The following is a 13,701-nucleotide window of genomic DNA, read 5'->3' on the forward strand; positions in this document are numbered from 1 at the left end:
ACTTACCCCTGACATCTCCTCTGTACCTACATCCAAGTACCTTAAAACTGTGCCCTCTCATGTTAGCCATTTCAGCCTTGGGAAAGCCTCTGGCTATCCACACGATCAATGCCTCTCATCATCTTGTAAACCTCTATCAGGTCACCTCTCACCTCTGTCGCTCCAAGGAGAAAAGGCCAAGTTTACTGAAACTATTCTCATAAGGCATGTTTCCCAATCCAGGAAACATCCTTGTAAATCTCCTATGCACCCTGTCTATGGTTTCCACATCCTTCCTGTAGTAAGGTGACCAGAACTGAGCACTGTACTCCCAAGTGGGGTCTGACCAGGGTTCTACAGAGCTGCAACATTACCTCACAGCTCTTAAACTCAGTCCCACGGTTGGGGAAGACCAATACACCGTATGCCTTCTTAACCACAGACTCAACCTGCACAGCAGCTTTCAGTGTCCTATGGACTCTGACCCTAAGATCCCTCTGATCCTCCACACTATCCACAACACTCCCACCATTGCTTGGTGCTGGATCCCAAGAGAGGGATCCCAAGGAACTCTTGGGAGACAGTGATCATAATATGATAGAATTTCACCTTGGAGTTTGAGAAGAAGCTGAAGTTAGAAATATCAGTATCATAGTGGAGTAAAGGGGATTACGGAGGCATGATAGAGAAGCTGGCCAAAGTTGATTGGAAGGGGTACTAGCAGGGGCGACAGCAGAACAGCAATGGTTAGAGTTTCTGGAAGCATATTGGAAGGCACAGGATGAACACATACCAAAGATGAAGAAGTATTCTAAAGGGAGGGGTTGAGGCAACCATGGCTGATAAGGGAAGTCAAAGACAGCATAAAAGGGAAAGGGAGGGCATATAATATAGCAAAAATCAGTGGGAAGTTAGAGAATTGGGACGCTTTTAAAAACCAACAGAAGGCAACATAAAAAAGAGAGAAAGGATGAAATATGAAGGTAAGCTAGCCAATTGTATAAAAGAGGATACGAGAAGTTTTTTTTCAGATATGTAAAGAGTAAAAGAGAAGCAAGAATGGATATTTCACTGCTGGAAAATGACACTGGTGAGGTAGTAATGGCGGGTGAACTTAATAACTATTTTGCATCAGTATTCACTGTGGAAGACACGGGAAGCTTGCCAGAAGTGAGAGTAGTTGCTTTTACTAAGAATAAGTTGATTAGGAAGCTGAAAGGTCTGAAAATGGATATATCACCTGGACCAGATGGACCCAGGGTTCTGAAATAGGTGGCTGAAGTTGTTGTGGAGGCTTTTGTAATGATTGTTTAGGAATCACTAGATTCTGGATTGGTTCCGGAGGACTGGAAAGTTGCAAATGTCACTCCACTCTTTAGGAAAGGAGGGAGGCAGAAGAAAGGAAATTATAGGCCAGTTAGCCTGACTTCAGTGATTGGGAAAATGTTGGAGTCCATTACTAAGGATGAGGTTTCGGGGTACCTGGAGACACGTGATAAAATAGGCCAAAGTCAGCATGGTTTCCTTAGAGAAAATCTTGCCTGACAAATCTGCTTGAATTCGTTGAAGAAACGACAGACAGGATAGACAAAGGAAGATCAGCAGAATTGATTTACTTGGATTTTCAGAAGGCCTCTGTCAGGGTGCTGCACATGAGGCTGCTTAACAAAATAAAAGACCTGTTGTATTACAGTAAAAATACTAGCATCAATTGAAGATTGGCTGACTGGCAGGAAGTAAAAAGTAGGAATAAAGGGGGCATTTTCTGGTTGGCTGTTGGTGACTAGTGGTATTCTGCAGGCATTCGTATTGGGACCACTTCCTTTCATGTTTTATGTCAATGATTTTGATGATGGAATTGATGGGTTTGTGGTTAAGATGGAGAGTGACATAGTTAATTCAGAAACAAAGGTTCTGAACTTAAAGAAGGGTAACTTTGAAGGTAGACATTTGAAGAAGACATGAATTAGCTAAGATAGGCTGGCAAATGATACTTAAAGGGTTGACGGTGGATATGCAATGGCAAGCATCTAAAGATCGCATGGATGAACTACAACAATTGTTCATCCCAGTTTGGCAAAAGAAGGGAAGGTAGTGCACCCATGGCTGACAAGGGAAATTAGGGATAGTATCAAGTCCAAAGAAGAGACATATAAATTAGCAAAAAAAGCGACACACCTGAGGGCTGGGAGAAATTCAGAGACCAGCAGAGGAGGACAAAGGGCTTAATTAGGAAAGGGAAAAAAGATTATGAGAGAAAGCTGGCAGGGAACATAACAACTGACTGTAAAAGCTTTTATAGATATGTGAAAAGAAAAAGATCGGTCAAGACAAATGTAGGTCCCTTACAGTCAGAAACAGGTGAATTGATCATAGGGAACAAGGACATGGCGGACCAATTGAATAAGTACTTTGGTTCTGTCTTCAATAAAGAGGACATAAATAATCTTCCGGAAATAGTAGGGGACCGAGGGTCTAGTGAGATGGAGGAACTGAGGGAAATACATGTTAGTAGGGAAGTGGTGTTAGGTAAATAGAAGGGATTAAAGGCAGATAAATCCCCAGGGCCAGATGGTCTGCATCCCAGAGTGCTTAAGGAAGTAGCCCAAGAAATAGTGGATGCATTAGTGATAATTTTTCAAAACTCTTGGATTCTGGATTAGTTCCTGAGGATTGGAGGGTGGCTAATGTAACCCCACTTTTTAAAAAAGGAGGGAGAGAAAAACTGGGGAATTATAGTCCGGTTAGTCTGACATCGGTGGTGGGGAAAATGCTAGAGTCGGTTATCAAAGATGTGATAACAGCACATTTGGAAAGAGATGAAATCATCGGTCAAAGTCAGCATGGATTTGTGAAAGGAAAATCATGTTTGATGAATCTTATAGAATTTTTTGAAGATGTAACTAATATAGTGGATAGGGGAGAGCCTGTGGATGTGGTATATTTAGATTTTCAAAATGCTTTTGACAAGGTCCCACCCAGGAGATTGGTGTGCAAACTTAAAGCACACGGTATTGGGGGTATGGTATTGATGCGGATAGAGAATTGGTTGGCAGACAGGAAGCAAAGAGTGGGCGTAAACGGGACCTTTTCAGAATGGCAGGCAGTGACTAGTGGGGTACCGCAAGGCTCAGTGCTGGGACCCCAGTTGTTTACAATATATATTAATGATTTAGACGAGGGAATTAAATGCAGCATCTCCAAGTTTGCGGATGACACGAAGCTGGGCGGCGGTGTTAGCTGTGAGGAGGATGCTAAGAGGATGCAGGGTGACTTGGATAGGTTAGGTGAGTGGGCAAATTCATGGCAGATGCAACTAAATGTGGATAAATGTGAGGTTATCCACTTTGGTTGCAAGAACAGGAAAACAGATTATTATCTGAATGCAGGCTGTTTAGGAAAAGGGGAGGTGCAACAAGACCTGGGTGTCACTGTACACCAGTCATTGAAGGTGGGCATGCAGGTACAGCAGGTGGTGAAAAAGGCAAATGGTATGTTGGCATTCATAGCAAAAGGATTTGAGTACAGGAGCAGGGAGGCTCTACTGCAGTTGTCCAAGGCCTTGGTGAGACCGCACCTAGAGTATTGTGTGCAGTTTTGGTCCCCTAATCTGAGGAAAGACATTCTTGCCATAGAGGGAGTATAGAGAAGGTTCACCAGATTGATTCCTTGGATGGCAGGACTTTCATATGAAGAAAGACTGAATCGACTAGGCTTATACTGACTGGAATTTAGAAGATTGAGGGGGGATCTTATTGAAACATATGAAGTTCTAAAGGGATTGGACAGGCTAGACGCAGGAAGATTGTTTCCAATGTTGGGGAAGTCCAGAACGAGGGGTCACAGTTTAAGGATAAAGGGGAAGCCTTTTAGGATCGAGATGAGGAAAAATTTCTTCACACAGAGAGTGGTGAATCCGTGGAATTCTCTGCCACAGGAAACAGTTGAGGCCGGTTCATTGGCTATTTTTAAGGGGAAGTTGGATATGGCCCTTGTGGCTAAAGGGATCAGGGGGTATGGAGAGAAAGCAGGTACAGGGTTCTGAGTTGGATGATCAGCATTGATCATACTGAATGGCGGTGCAGGCTCGAAGGGCCAAATGGCCTACTCCTACACCTATTTTCTATGTTTCTATGTTTAAGTTCACAGACAATATGAAGATGGGTGGAGGGTCAGTGTTGAGGAACCATGGTGTCTGCAGAAGGGCTTAGACAGATTGGAAAAATACAAAGAAGTGACAGATAGAGTTTAGTGTAGGGAAGTCATGCACTTCGGTAGAAGGAATAAAGGCATAGATTATTTTCTCAAGGTGGATAAAATTCAAAATCCATGGTGCAAAAGAACATGGGAGTCCTTGTGCAGGAGTTCCTTTCCCTTCAAAGCTACTGCCTGACCCACTGAGTTCCTTCAGTTTTTTTAAGTGTTGCTCCAGCTTCCAGCATCTGTAGTCCTTTAAGTCTCTATACAAGTCCAGAGTTTAGCAAAAATTTAACTTGTACATGACAAGATATCAAAACATTGGAAATATTCTCAGATTACCCGATAGAATTTCAACATTGTATCTCAACCATGGTTTATATGCCTCAGGAGAATTGCTTCCATAAGTCTTGGAATACTCAGGAAAGGGAGAGAAAAAAATTAGCTGGCAAGTAATTTATTTCATGTCACTCAATATGCCTTTTGGCTACTGGCCCATTGGAGCATCCACGGACATGTCATTGAATTGGCGCTATTCTGCTTTCTGAGCAATAAGAGTAGTGAATGTTAGGAAAAAAATACAGAAACAAAGCTTAAATATAGAAAATCTTGCTTCACAATAAGAAAACTAAACATTAATCTTACTACTTTTTTCACAGTTGCTACTTGAAGTACTATTTCATTATTTTTGTATATTTACATTAATGGTTTAATTTAAATTGTAAGTTTAAATAATTAATCTCATTTTCAGAAATGTACCCTAAAAGTGCAATAATTCACTGAATCTCAAGCCACAGTTAATTGATTACAATACTTTCTCTGTGCACTGCATTCATTATGTGCCACTGTTACAATACAACTATCATGTTGCTCTGACTGAGCGATCAATCATACTAGTTATATCTAACAAGTCACATCTGTAAATCCTAGCAGACCAGAAATGATTAGAGTACTATCTTCAAAGTTGTACAGTATGGAGGCAAACTTCCACTATTTGCTAAACAAGCATCTCCAGCTGAGCATTCTGTATATCTTGTAACTACCCCATCACTTTTGCTTGTAGCAGGATGTTATTTGCTGCTGTCATCACTGATGTCACTTGTGGCTCAGTTGGCTCTGAGGTGGAAGCTCCTTGGTTTAATTTCCAGCTAACATGATGCTTTAGTCCAATTTGGCGATGAATTGTGATCATTATCTTAAGTTTTGAAGTGCTGCAAATACTGCAAAGTGATAATCCTGGTGCATAAAGAGGTAGTGTGAATTTTGCAGGGGATAGTTGGGTTGGTTGTTGAACACAACGATCATTTGTCATGTGCTTATAGAGCTGGTAAATAATTATGACAATCAATGTGCAAATCTAACTTCACTTTACTTTTTGACGCATGTGAGGTGTTTCACTTTGATAGGGCAAATGCAAGGAGTCACTACACTGTTAAGGGCAAGACCCTTAACAGTGTTTCTGAGCAGAGAGATCTTGGGGTCCAAGTTCATAGCTCCATGAAAGTGGCTACACAGATCGATAGAGTGGTTAAGAAGACCATTGAAAGTTTGCTTTTATTATTTGAGGCATTGAGTTCAAACTCCAAAAGGTTATGTTGCAAATTTATAAATCACTGGTTAGGCCATATGTGGATTATTGTATACAGTTCTGGTCTCCTCACTATAGGAAGGATGTGGAAACTTTGGAGAGGGTGCAGAAGAGGTTTACCAGGATATTGCCTGGTTTAGAGAGTGTTTGCTGACACGAGAGCCTGGACAAACTTGGGCTGTTTTCTTTGGAGTGCTGAAGGCTGAGGGGAGATCTGGTGGAGGTTTATAAGATGATGAGATGCACAGATAGATTAGATAAGGTGTATCTTTTTCCCAGGGTAGAAATGTCTAATACTAAAGGGCATGCATTGAAGGTAAGAGGGGTAAGTTCAAAAGGGATATGAGGATGCCTAGAATGCACTGCATAAGTATGGTGCTAGAGACAAAAACATTAGAGTCTTTGAAGAGACATTTTGATAGGCATATGAATATGAGGAAAAAGGAGGGATATGGACATTGGCTAAGTAGGAGGGATTAGTTTTTTGGGGGGAGGGGTTGATTTACTTTTCAGCGGGTTCAGCACAACATTGTGGGCCAAGGGGCCTGGTCCAGAGCTGTACTGTTCTGTGTTCTCACTGTAGCCAGATGCTCTCTTGTTCCAGGGAGATTCAACAGCCTTCAGCAACAATGAAGACCCTCCCACGTAACTTACTAGTTAATTGTTATTTGTGTGTTACTGCAGTTTTCAGACTGTTGTGTATCAGTGTGAGACAAGCAGCAGTGCAGTAGATATCACGTACAAAATGCAGGAGGAACTCAGCAGGTCAGACAGCAGCTAGAAGAGAGGAATAAGCAGTCGATGTTTCAGGCTGTGGCCCTTCACCTGGACATGAAAGGAAGGGGGAAGAAGCCAGAATAAGGTGGGGGATGGGGAAGGATTAGAAGCTGGTTGGTGATAAATGAAACCAGTTGAAGGGGAAGATAGTGGGTTAGGAAAAGGGGATGAAGTAGAGCTGGAAGGTGATAGGTGGAAGAAATAAAGAAGAGATCTGATTGGAGAAGACAGCGGACCATGGAAGAAAGAGAAAGGTGAGGGGCACCAGAGCGGGTGCCAAGGTCAGGGATGAAAATGCAATATGGAGAAAAAGAGAAGGGGAGGAGGGAAAACTTACTGGAAGTTAGTGAAACCAATGTTCATGCCATTACGTTGGAGGCTACCCAGGCGGAATAGGAAGTGCTGCTCCTCCTTCCTGCATGTGACCTTATTGTGGCTGTAGAGGAGACCGTGAACTGACATGTTGGAAGTTGAAATTTTAAATCCCTAGGAAATCCCACCTTTTGCAGGGGATGGGGAAAAAAAGTACTTGAAGAAATGATCCCCCAGTCTATGTCAGGCCTCACCAGCACAGGATTTTGTCGATAAGGCCAAGAAATGCACGGGTGAAGTGCTTTCTCACCTGGAAAGACTGTTTGGGTCTCTGAATGGCAATGAGGAAGAAGTTGTAGTGACATGTAAAACTTGTCCCTCATGCAGTGAAAAGGGCCAAGAGAGAGTTCAGTAGGGAGGGATGAGTGGACAAGGGAGTCGCACAGAGCACAAACCCTGTGGAAGGTGGAGAGTGGTGGTGAGGGAAAGATGTCCTTAAAAGCCGTTGCTTTCAGTTAACCACAACAGCTGATCTTTGGCACATTTTCCAATATAATATAAGTAATTGACAAAAGCTCAACACTGTTTTCAATCATCATAAAAACCTAATGGTATTAGAATTAGGTTTATTACCACTAATGTGTTGTGAGATATGTTGTTTTGCTGTATGCATAAGGTTATGGTAAAGCACCTGAATGTTGCAATAGTTCCTATTGAAGGCGTAATGGAAGTACAGTGAACTGAAAGGTGCTGAGGCCAAAAGCGCAATTGAATTCATCTTAACATTCAAAGGTGCCGTCATTGAGCTGATTATGTTCTGCAGCTGTTGACCTGGACCACGATTCCTGACATTGACCAAATCATTATGGCTGTAGTGTGCCTGCCTGGAAGGCAATCTATTCCCAAGAGAATACAAGATATCTCTTCTGTTTCCATCTCCTTTGCAATTTCTCCATCTAACCTCAATGCTGTGTTCAAAAGCATTGGTTTTCAGTTAATTAGATAACCTAATCCTTATGCATGTTTTCCAATTTAATATAATTGACAAAAAGTCCCACTTTGTTTTCAATCCTCATGTAAAAAATCTGATGGTATTAGAATCAGAAGTATGTTTGCTATTATTGACATGTGTGATGAGACTTGATATTTTACAGCAGCAGAATAGAGCAAGATATAAAAATTACTATAAAAAGACATAAATAAATGAACAGTGCAAAAGAGGAATAGTGAGGTAGTGTTCATGGACCATTCAGAAATCTGATGACAGTGGAGGAGAAGCTGCTGCTCCTGAAACATTCCTAAGAATTCCAGCTCCTGTGCGTCCTCCCTGATGGTCGCAATGTGAAGAGGGCATGGTGAGGGTCCTTAGTGATGGATGCCACCTTCGTGAGGCACCATCTTTCAGAGATATCCTTGATGATAGCTAAATGGCTTGGATAAAAGAACAATTAAAAGAATAGCAAAAGTAGTACCGGCCACATCAATGGAACCATGGCCAATCAATTTTTCAGCAGAGTGTACAGGTGCAGAAGGGTCACTTCCTTACACCATCATGAACTTCAGGCGAGCCTGTGCAGATCTTTTTAGGCCTCCTACAACACCATCGAGTGCCTAATAGAGGGGTGGAGATTGGGGCAAGTTATGCTTTGGTCATGTTTTTAAAATCTCTATTGTGGACTTACTTTCTTTGCCATAAGTTCTTTCCAGTCTTTTGGCAAACATTTGTCTGATTGTTAAATTTAAAGTACACAGCTATATTAAAGAGGTCACTGATGCCTCTTTTGCTTTGTGCAGGGCAAGCTTTTTTGATTTTCATGGCTGGACTTCTGAAGGCCTGATCTTTGCACCCCCCCCCCCCCACCTCAGCCCTAAGAGAGTTTTCTCTCAGACTTTCTTTGTCAGCCATTCTCAGACTTAAGTTTGCTGAATAACTTTTGGGATGCTAGGAAGATGACAAATAACTCTGCATGGCTATGCTTCTAGCTTTGCCTTACCTGGAGGTCATGGCTGTGCTAGAGCTACTACAGATGTATTTGCTTATGTTCAAAGTTCAAAGTAAATTTATTATTGAAGTACCATTATATCACCATATACAACATGGAGATTAGTTCCCTTGCAGGCATACACAATAACTCCAAGAACCATAATAAAATCAATGTAAGATTGCACCCAATAGGATGTACAAATAACCAATGTGCAGGACAACAAACTGTAAATACAAAAGAAATAATAATAATAATAATAATAAAAAATATTGAGAACATTAGATGACAAGTACTTGAAATTGAGCCCATTGGTTGATGGAATAGTATGGTGATGAAGCGAGTGAAGTTAACTCCACTGGTTTAAGAGCCTGATGGTTGAGTGGTAGTAATTGTTCCTGAACCTAGCAATGTGGGTCCTGAGGCTCCTGTGCCTTCTACCTCACGGTAGCATCGACAAGAGTGCATGGCCTGGGTGGATAGGGTCCTTGATGATGGATGCTGCTTTCCTGTCACAGTGCTTAATGGTGGGGAGGGCTTAACCCATAATGGACTGGACCTTATCCACTTTTTGTAGGATTTCCCATTTGAGGGCACTGTTATTTCCGCACCAGGCCATGATGCAACCAGTCAATATACTCTCCTCCAGACCTCGTATCAAAATTTGACAAAGTTTTAGATGTTGCGCTGAATCTTCTCAAGCCCCTAAGGAAGTAGAGGCACAAATGTGCTTTATTTGTAATTGCACTTACATGCTGAGCTCGGCAGATCTTCTGTAATGATAACACTGAGGAATTTTTGTGGCCACCTTTTCAAGTGCACTTTCCGAATAACTTCATCCATTCCCTGGCATTGATTTAGTTCAAAGGACTATTGCAATATAATGGTAATATTTTGAAGTGGAAAAACAGGATGGAATGGAGAAAATGAAGTGGTGAAATGCCACCCAAAATGATAGCTGTGAAGCTAGGAATGAGTGATGAAAGTAATTGTGCAAGCGCTCAGATGTGAAATGAGTGTTGCTGGTGCAATGAGAATTGGAAATGATTGTGGATTTCAGGAAGGGGATGTTGAGGGAACACACACCAGTTCACAATGAGAGATCAGCAGTGGAAAAGAGAAGCAGTTTCAAATTCCGCCACAACACTCATACAGAATGCTGGAGGAACTCAACAGACCAGGCAGTATCTATGGAAAAGAATAAACAGTCGACATTTCGGATGAAGACCTTTCATCGGTCCTGAAGGGTCTTGGTCCAAAATGTCAACTGTTTACTCTTTTCCTCCAACATTTTGTGTGTGTTGCTTTAGATTTCCAACATCTGCAGATTTTCTCATGTATGTTGTTCAAATTCCTGGGAGTCAGTATCCTGGTTTTAACACTTTGATGCAATTATGAAAAAGGCATGCCATCGTTCTCATTCATTAGAATTTTGAGAAGATTTGTTATGTCTCCTAGAGCTCTTGCAAATGTGAACAGATGTACAATGGAGAGCAATTCTGACTGCTTGTATCACTGCCTAGTAACCTGCATCTAGTAAAGTGCAGGATCGAAAGAGTTTTTGTATACTCAGCCAGCTCTGTCACAGCACAACTCTCTCTACTATTGAGGACATCCTCAAGAGGCAGTGCTTCAAGAAGGTTGCTTTTTTCATTAAAAACCCTCACCTTCTTCTGAGACATGCACTCCTTTCATTACTGCCATTGAGGAGGAGGTATGTGAGCCTGAAACCTACACTCAACATTTTAGAACAGCTTCTTTCCTTTCTGCAGTCAGATTTCTGACGGGTCCATGGACCCATGAACACTGCCTCATTATTCTTCTTTCTTGTAACACTTCTTCTTATGTAATTCTTATGCCTTGCTGTGCCGTACTGTCACAAAACAACACTTTTCATGACATGTGTCAATGATAATAAACCTGATTCTGATTCTAGGATTGGTGGACATGGTCAGTGTGTTACAGCAGATTTGTGAGATTATTGACATGTTTGATAGGATTCAGAGTTCACACTTATTAATTCCTCGTGAAATTTGTGGAGGGGCAGTAGGTCAGTGAATTTTTCATGTTATAATACAAATCAATGGGTCAGGGTGCCCTTTTTGTACATGTATTAATCAGGCTGTTTATTTTCTGTTACCCTTTATCTTAGACCCATTAGTGCGATTGGCTTTGTTCAAGAATAAGAAAAGTAAATACCTTCCCACAGAATCATCAAAGAAGATACAGGCCAGTGTGAAATATTTTAATGGTAAGCAGAAACAGCAGAATTAAATTTAGTGATTTGAGAGCCAGATTTTGGATTAATCAGTTATATGCTTTAATTCATGTTGTTGAATCATGATAAGGTTAAAAATGATTTGCTTCACCTGTTATATTTCCTGTCCAATAGTTAGTTCCATTGATGCCTATTAACATGTCAACCATTTTGCAACACTGAACTAATGAACTGCATTACAAGGTACATCAACTTCTTTGTGGATAATACTGTTCCAGCTAGGGCTATTCACTGTTTTCCAAACAATAAACTTTGGGTCACCATAGACATCAATGCCATACTGAATAGGAAGAAGAGGTCATTCAGAGATGGCGATAGGGAGGAAATGAGGCTGGTTCAGAGGGAACTGAGGGAGAGGATCACCTAGGGCAAGGACTGTTACAGGAGGAAGCTGGAGAGGAAACTACAGCAGAACAACACAAGGGATGTGTGAAGTGGTATGAAAACGATCATAGGCTACAAAAAGACCAGAGACCAGGTGATTGAAGGGGACCAGGACAGGACCAATGAGTTAAATGCTTTTTTAACAGGTTTGATTAGGACGCTTATGTTTACACCCTCTACAATGCACCACCCCCCATTTCCTCTCTTTTCACCTTTCATCCCTCTCCAAGGACATTGGCGAGCCAATGAGCACAGACATATGGACGGTCACTGCTGAGCAGGGAAGGAGAAAGCTCAGCAGACTCACCCAGGCAAGGCTGTGGGACCAGACGGCATCAGCTCAAATGTACTCAAGGTGTGTGCTACTCAGCTGGGTGTATTATTTCAGTACATCTTTAATCTGAACCTAAACCTGGAAAGGGTTCCTGTGCTGTAAAAAAAACATCCTGCCTAGTTCCAGTAGCCAAGAAGACATGTCCCACCATGCCCAATGACTACAGACCGGTGTCACTGACCTCGCATGTTATGAAATCATTAGAAAGACTGATCCTGACACACCTACAGACCATCGTAAATCCATCACTGGACCCTTACAGTTTGCTTACCAACCACATATTGGAGTAGAGAACGCCATTATCTTCCTGCTTCAATAGGCTTACACCCCTCTGGATGAGCCAACCATCATGTGAAAATCATGTTATTTGATTTCTCCGGTGCTTTTAACCTACATGACTTACTTTACTAGGGAATAGGCTCACAGAGATGTAGGTGAATGCTCAACTAGTGTCCTGGATTACAGATTATCTGTCCAGATGGTCACAGTATCTGAAATTGCAGAGCTGTGTATCAGATATTGTGGTTAGCAGCACAGAGGCACCTCAGGGGACTGTCCTGTCCCCTTCTTGTTTACCGGCTATACTTAGGACTTCAGATACAACTCGGATTCCTGCCACCTGCAGAAGTTTTTAGATGATACGGCAGTTGTGGGCAGTATCAGTCAGGGTCAAGAGGCTGAGTACAGAAGAGTGATGAACAGCTTTGTTGAGTAGTGTGTGCTGAATCACTTGCAAGTCAACATCACTAAGACAAAAGAGTTGGTGGTGGGCTTCAGGAAGGTGAGAACATCCTGCATTCCCATCTCCAACAAGGGAACGAATGTAGAAGTTGGCCGGGATTACAAATACCTGGGAACTCGCTCAGACAATAAACTGGACGGACTAAAAATACAGAGACTCTGTACAAGAGGGGACAAAGCTGACTGTACTTCCTGAGGAGACTGGTCATTCAACATCTGCAGTATAAACATATGGTTTCATTACACATCTGTATTTTGCACTATTATTTTTAATGCGTATTTTGTATTTTTCGTACTTCAATGCTTACATTTTGTATTTTAAAGTATATATTTCTGAATGCGCAACCTTGCAACAATAATTTCCTTCAGGATAAATGAAGTTTTATTTTACCTTATCTTAAAGAAAATGAATTTTTTCCTCTTTTATTTAATATTTTATGAAATCATTGAGTGGAAATAATGTAAATACTGTAAATGAGATAAAAGTTTAATACAATTGATTCTTGCATCTGTTTCTATATGTAATTTGGACCATCAGTTTTAACAACCCTATTATCCAGAGAAAGGATGGATTCATAGAATTGGAAACTAAACTGTGGTTTGATCTTTTCCGCCATGCATAGTGTACATTGCTGCCCTTTGATTATGCTTAGTCCATCTTTAATTGATAAACTGTCGGATCTTCACTAAGCATTGGTTTATAAATTCCTGTAAATTAAACATATAGCTAAATTATTAAAACTATCATCCTTCCTTTTATTACAGTGAACACATTTCATTTGAACATATGGGGTAAATTTATTCTTTGTTCAATATTCCAGTATTTATCTGTAGTATGGAATGTAAATAGCATGAGAGTATTAAAACACACTATATTGTGTACCATAAACCATATTGAATAACTGGAAGTTTAAAAAGTATGAGCCTTCCAGCACAATCATAGCTCAACCCTAGCAGGAATGGCAAGGGGTTCATGAAGTAAAATATTCCTTGATAGTTCTGTCCCTTCATAACTTTGAGGTATCCTTGAAGCATATTGATTGGAGCCTCCACCGACCCCAAACAAGACAAGTTTTTATTGAAGGGGAAGTAAATTATGACATGGAAAGGAGTGTAAAATGATGTTCTT

The 13,701-nt window shown here is 41.2% G+C and overlaps 1 protein-coding gene across 11 annotated transcripts in view; it reads left to right on the forward strand.

Annotated features, from left to right (window-relative positions):
* lrriq1 (leucine-rich repeats and IQ motif containing 1) overlaps positions 1-13,701 on the forward strand; it is a 162,385-nt gene that overhangs the window by 107,761 nt on the left and 40,923 nt on the right. For 8 of the 11 annotated variants that reach the window (XR_009513740.1, XM_059978414.1, XM_059978411.1 and 5 more), the window contains one exon: positions 10,988-11,086. The exons of 1 other annotated variant lie outside the window; for it this stretch is intronic. Coding sequence is in view for 8 of the 10 variants with exons in the window: in XM_059978414.1 (XP_059834397.1) it covers positions 10,988-11,086 (99 nt within the window). In the remaining 2 variants the exon portion in view is untranslated. Of the gene's footprint in view, positions 1-10,987; positions 11,087-11,727; positions 11,853-13,701 lie in introns of those variants that run through there. 2 more of the 11 variants (XR_009513741.1, XM_059978420.1) reach the window with 2 other exon arrangements.

The sequence above is a fragment of the Hypanus sabinus genome, chromosome 8, assembly GCF_030144855.1.
Source record: "Hypanus sabinus isolate sHypSab1 chromosome 8, sHypSab1.hap1, whole genome shotgun sequence".
Classification (NCBI taxonomy): Eukaryota; Metazoa; Chordata; class Chondrichthyes; order Myliobatiformes; family Dasyatidae; genus Hypanus; species Hypanus sabinus.